Source organism: Channa argus, chromosome 15 (assembly GCF_033026475.1).
Source record: "Channa argus isolate prfri chromosome 15, Channa argus male v1.0, whole genome shotgun sequence".
NCBI classification, from domain to species: Eukaryota; Metazoa; Chordata; class Actinopteri; order Anabantiformes; family Channidae; genus Channa; species Channa argus.
In genome coordinates this window covers 1,743,639-1,749,638 of record NC_090211.1, presented here as the reverse complement: position 1 = coordinate 1,749,638, position 6,000 = coordinate 1,743,639, and the positions used below count along the sequence as shown (strand labels likewise).

Genomic DNA, 6,000 nt, shown 5'->3' with positions numbered 1-6,000 from the left:
TGATTATAAAAGCGACCACTGAATCTGCTAGAGGCACACAGGCACACTCATACCCAGGAGCCAATTCCTCCACCACAGGCTCGAAAATATTTTTAACAAATAATGATATTGAAAGACTCAATGACCAAAACACCCCTATGATGACATTTGACTCATGTCATCGGGTGCATAGCAGACACCTTTCACAGCACTTATATTAGGACTCACTTGTACACACACTCACCCACATCAGTGGCTGCAGTGATAGGGTTGCTGTTTATAGCAGCATTGGAAGACCTTCTATATCCAAACTAAATATCCAGGCGACAGCAAGAGACACCGACTCAGAAATCATTATCGAATTTAGTAAGTATGATTTTGTCTCCTTATTCAAATGTTAACATCTATTTCCTATACTGCAGAACTGTTGCTTTGTCTTTCGTTGAGTTTGTGTCCTCAGACACGTGAGTGTAAAATGCAGCCACGGTTTGGTCTAGGATTGGTTAGCACTGCCACCTCACAGCTAGAAGGTTGACGGTTTGATTGTCAGACCGACTGTGGTCTTTGTGTGGAGTTTGCTTGTGTGGGTTCCCTCCCACAGTCCAGACATGCATGTTAGGTTAATTGGTGACTCTGAATTGCCCACACTCACCTAGTTTAACTTTTATTTGAAATCTATTATGCAAAGCATGTATATCATCAATATCTATATTACTATTGTTACAGGTTTGTGTCTATATCCGAAGTAAAAGGTCAAAATGTGTTCTCTTGCAGCAATAATGGACTTGCTCTACAGTTCTGGTGTGAGCAGCACATCATACCTGCAGACTCACTACAGCCACAACCAGGGCTACTTCCTGTTAGTGTCCATGGCAACAGATCTTCGCAACACCTTCTTCCTGTTGTTTCCCATATGGTTCCATGTCCAGCAAGCTGAGGCAGTCAAACTGGTGTGGGTGGCAGTAGTGGGAGACTGGGTCAACCTGATGTTGAAATGGTTAGTAGTGGAACTGGGATGATGATGATGATGATGATGATGATGATACTTAGAACACTTTTTCTTTACAAAGTGTGTCTGTGACACCATTTTTGTTTAGGCTTCTGTTTGGTGACCGTCCCTATTGGTGGGTTCAGGAGACAGGTTTCTATGGCAACTCCTCCCAGCCATTAATAGAGCAGTTCCCCATGACCTGTGAGACTGGACCAGGTAAGAATAATTTTAAAGGGTCATTTTAATTTAATAGTTTATGTATTTTGACCAGTTTCTTTAAAAAGCTTACTGCCTCTACTGACAGGAAGTCCATCAGGTCACGCCATGGGGGCTGCAGCAGTCTACTACACTATGATGTCATCACTCCTTGCCACAGTACTGAAGAAAGAAGGACAGCAAATCCGGAGATGGTAAAATCAATCTCAGCTGTATTTAATCTATGACATCTGTTAGTCCGAGCAATAACAGTAGTTGTCTATCTCCACAGGTGTGTACGTGTCTCACTGTGGACACTGTTCTGGTGTGTGCAGGTGTGTGTGTGCCTCTCCAGGGTCTTTGTTGCTGCTCACTTCCCACATCAGGTCATCACAGGAGTTATCATAGGTATAGACACAACACATCACATCAAAATGGGAAAATGCATAAACAGCATCTTGTTGGTGCTTGTTACCTTGTGAAACTGTAACAATTTCCTTGTTTTCATGTCCTACTTGTTCTTTGTAATTACATTAAATCTAATATCAAATGTATTCTTCATACATGTTATATGGAAGCCCATGTGTGCCAGAAAATAATACAATTTTAATTTATGGTAGAAGCAGAGAGAGAGAGGGTTGAGATTATAATTACCTCCCAACTCTAATTGCAAATTTTACAGGAAAAAAATATAAAGCTTATTTTAGTATTTTAGGTCTGTAAATTATTAGCGAGGCTGCTGAACTGAAAGCTACAGGAGGTTTGTTCTAATAGCAGGTTGTCGAAAAGGGCTCTCATACCAAATTCATACACAAAAAATAAGCATAAAATGTATCTTAATATAAAGAGGGGCTGTTAAAGTCTCCGGTGACCCGGGCGAATTGAACCGGATCACACTTCCAACTAATCACAGAAGACCAATACTTCTGCTTAGTTAGTAAGTTTTGGGGTCATCCTTTATTGGTGTAATTTCACATCAAACCATTGACAGGGATCGCTGGGCAGAGCAGACTGGACTGATTTGGAGTCTGAAACTAGCACTAGTATAAGTTTCATATTGTAGCTCTTACATTGCTTAGGTTAAAAATGGGCTTCCTTACTAAATGCTTCCGAACCTTCAAATTTATTTTTAAATCCAATGAACTTAATTTGATTCAGTATTGCTAGAATATATGATACGAGGTCAAAAATACTATAATAGTAATTCTACGAACAAAGACAACAATAAGCCGCATTAACTAATAAATTATAACACTGTGGTCTAATAGTTTAAAGGAAGTGACAGAAATTAAATGCACTTTTCCTCCCAGGTATCCTGGTGGCAGACTCCCTCAGCCGAACCCAACAGATCTTCAAGGCCTGCCTGCGTTCCTATGTTCTCACCTCTCTGCTTCTCCTCTCCCTGGCTCTCCTGTTGTACCTGTGCCTCCAGCTGGCAGGCGTGAACCTCCTCTGGAGTGTGGAAAAAGCACGGCGCTGGTGTCGCCAAGCAGAATGGGTCAGCGTGGACACCAGCCCTCTGGCCAGCTTGTTTAGAAACTCTGGGACCCTGATGGGCCTGGGCCTGGGGCTCCATTCTCCTCTGCATGTACACAGCAGTGAAACTGTGGTGAGCAGGGGGGTTGATGGTGCTATTTACAAGGGTATCTGTTTAAGTGCAACACTGGTGGTACTACAGTTATTTGACTCTGCTTTTCAGCCACCCATCCACAGTGGAGCTCTGTTCTATCTGCTGTCATTCTGTAAAAGTGCTACTGTTCCTCTGACTACTGTGGCCATTGTTCCTTATTGTGTGACCACAGCACTGAAATACAAGCGAGAGAAGCTTCTATGAGGCAGATGGGATTTCATTACATACACTATTTTCTGGGTGAACCATTGCACATCGTGTGAAAAACATGTAAACTGTGAGTTCAAGCCACAACATATAGCCAAAGGGGAGAGGATATATAATCCTATGTCCCTTTTATCTACATCTCTTTTTCTTGCTCTGCATCCTTTCTTTCAGATGAAGGGAAATATTAATGCTTAAGCATACAGTGATGTTTTAGACAGGAGTTCTAAATGTACATCAGCTGTTTCTGTTTTTCATTGTGCTTTTTAAACATGTCCCCCATGCACAAAGACATCCCTATAAAGAAACAGGGTTCCCAGTTTTGTGTGGAGGAACTTGACTGACATACATCCTCACCACCCTACACATCTACCCCATCATTCACCCTTTGGATGATGAATTTAAACACTGACTCTGAGTCAGACTTTAAACATAAAATATCAGCAACACTAACAATCTCAGTCATTGAATTTGAAGAAGTTAAGTTAAGTTCTACAAACAATTGTTATTATGGGGTATAGGGCCCTGAATGAACACATTTTATGCTGCAGGTAAAGCAGCTTTGGTTATTTGATAAAAGAGATTTTTGTAATTTGTGTTTGTTTTGGAAAGTTTTTCATGAAACCCTTGTTAGAAATGGAGAAAATGTGAGTTATAGATGATGAGATGTGTCTTTGTGTGTTTCTCAGCTGAACGAAGTTGATTGTATTTACCGCAATTACTAGTGGAAAAAAATGTAACAAATGCAACATGGCAATTGAGTGACTTAAGTTATTATCATGCATTACACATTGTAAAGGCACCATAGTCCAGACTGAAACATCTCAGCTATGTGTAGCCTGGGGAAATTAGTTGACATGAGGGGCACAATAAATGGGGTTCTTGCAGTGAACAAAATAAGCAAAAGAAAAGAACCGTTAATGGGCTATGGACACAAACACAAAACCATTATAAAACCATCAGTTTTCTCCACAGAAAACAGCAGGAAATACCGAGGATGCATCTGACATGGTCTGGCAGAATATACTCATCTTAATCAGTGCTGCTTTCATGTGACCAAAGACTGTATTGGTACTTAAACCTCCAGCAACAAATCCGTCCATCCAATATCTTAACCACTTTTCCTATTCAGAGTCACAGGAGGCTGGAGCCTCCCAGCTACACATGTCACCAGTCTGCACAGAGAGACATATAGTGTCTTGCAAAAGTATTCATACCCCTTGAAATGTCACATTACAACCCCGAATGTAAATGTATTAATAAATTGTCAATTAAAATTCAAATTGTTTTACAAATAAATATCGGAAAAATGTGGCGTGCATTTGTATTCAGCCCCCTAACTAACATCCAGTGGAACCAATTGTCAGAAGTCACCTAATTAGTAAGTAGAGTCCACCTGTGTGTAATTTAATCTCAGTATAAATACAGTTGTTCCGTGAAGCTTTCAGAGGTTTGTTAGAGAACATTAGTGAACTAACAGCATCATGAAGTGAACACACCAGTCAGGTCAGGGATAAAGTGGTGGAGAAGTTTAAAGGAGCATTAGGTTCTAAAGAATATCCTAAGCTTTGAACATCTCACGGAGCACTGTACCATCTATCATCCGAAAAGGGCCAAGACATGGCCGTCCACCTAAACTGACATCAGAGAAGCAGCCAAGAGGCCCATGGTAACTCTGGACGAGCTGCAGACATCCACAGCTCAGGTGGGACAATCTCTCCAAAGGACAACTATTAGTCGTGCACTCCACAAATCTGGCCTTTATGGAAGAGTGTCAAGAAGAAAACCATTGTTGAAAGAAAGCCATGAGACGTCCCCACAAGCCATGTGGGGTAGACAGCAAACATGTGGAAGAAGGCAGATGAGACCAAAATTGAACTTTTTGGCCTAAATCCAAAACGTTATCTGTGGCTGAAACCTAACACTGCACATCACCCTGAACACACCATCCCCACTGTGACACATGGTCAGGCAGCAACATGTTGTGGGGACGCAGTGACAGGGAAGCTGGTCAGAGTTGGTGAGAAGATGGATGGAGCCAAATACAGGACAATCTTAGAAGAAAACCTGTTAGAGTCTGCAAAAGACTTGAGACTGGTACAGAGGTTCACTTCCCAGCAGGAAAACGACCATAAACATGAAGTCAGAGCTACTATGGAAGGGTTGAGATCAAAGCATATTCATGTGTTAGAATGACCCAGTTAAGTCCAGATCTAAATCCAATTGAGAATCTGTGGCAGACTTATAAAATGCTGTTCACAGATGCTCTCCGTCCACTCTGACTGAGTTCTGTGCTATTTTGCAAAGAAGAATGAGCAAAAGTTTTACTCTAGATGTGCAAAGCTGGTAGAGACAAATCCCAAAAGACTTGCAGCTGTAAATGCAGCAAAAGTTGGTTTCACAAAGTATTTCCTGTCCTTGGCTTTTGTTTTGTTGCTCCTCCTGTGCCTCTTCCTGTTAGTCTGTTTGGTTTCTTTACCTTCCTCATTTGTCCTGATTTGTTTCCCTGTCTTTTTATACCCAGCTCCCCCGACTGTTCTTTGCCAGTTCATTTGTCTTCTATACCTGTTATATTCTGTTCATGCTGCTGGATTGTCCCCGTTTGTTCACTCACCTCCCTGCTCTGCCTGTTCCCAGTTTTTGGACTCTGTCAAGTTTGGGTCTGTGGTCTAGTTATCCCTTTGTTACGTTGTAGCCTTAGGTTATGCTGCACCTGTTTGTTTATATCCTGCTCCCTGTTTTAGTTACTCTTGTGCATTTTCCCTCTATCTTACATTTAGTTTGAGTATTTCTTATCCTCGTCTGTCTGTCTGTCTGTCTGTCTGTCTGTCTGTCTGTCTGTCTGTCTGTCTGTCTGTCTGTCTGTCTGTCTGTCCGTCCGTCCGTCCGTCCGTCCGTCCCTGTAAATGTATCCCATTACCTGTGTGTTATATTAGTTACAATTTTGTCTGGTCCCTGGGTGGACCCTACATTGGTTCTGTCTAGTCCTTGTTCTGTCTGT

The 6,000-nt window shown here is 41.7% G+C and overlaps 1 protein-coding gene across 1 annotated transcript; it reads left to right on the top strand.

Moving 5' to 3' along the window:
* LOC137100532 (glucose-6-phosphatase catalytic subunit 1-like) lies at nt 1-4,310 on the top strand. Its single transcript, XM_067478401.1, has 6 exons — nt 1-345; nt 754-976; nt 1,077-1,186; nt 1,275-1,380; nt 1,458-1,573; nt 2,476-4,310. Exons 2-6 carry the CDS (start codon nt 759-761, stop codon nt 2,997-2,999), a joined length of 1,074 nt encoding a protein of 357 aa, XP_067334502.1. The 5' UTR covers nt 1-345; nt 754-758; the 3' UTR covers nt 3,000-4,310.
* Nucleotides 4,311-6,000: the final 1,690 nt, after the last annotated feature.

Coding starts and splice junctions, on each gene's coding strand:
- LOC137100532 (XM_067478401.1), top strand. CDS start 759: ATGGACTTGCTCTACAGTTCTGGTGTGAGCAGCACATCATACCTGCAG. Junction 1,187..1,274: donor GACCTGTGAGACTGGACCAG/GTAAGAATAATT, acceptor CTCTACTGACAG/GAAGTCCATCAGGTCACGCC. Junction 1,574..2,475: donor CATCACAGGAGTTATCATAG/GTATAGACACAA, acceptor TTTTCCTCCCAG/GTATCCTGGTGGCAGACTCC.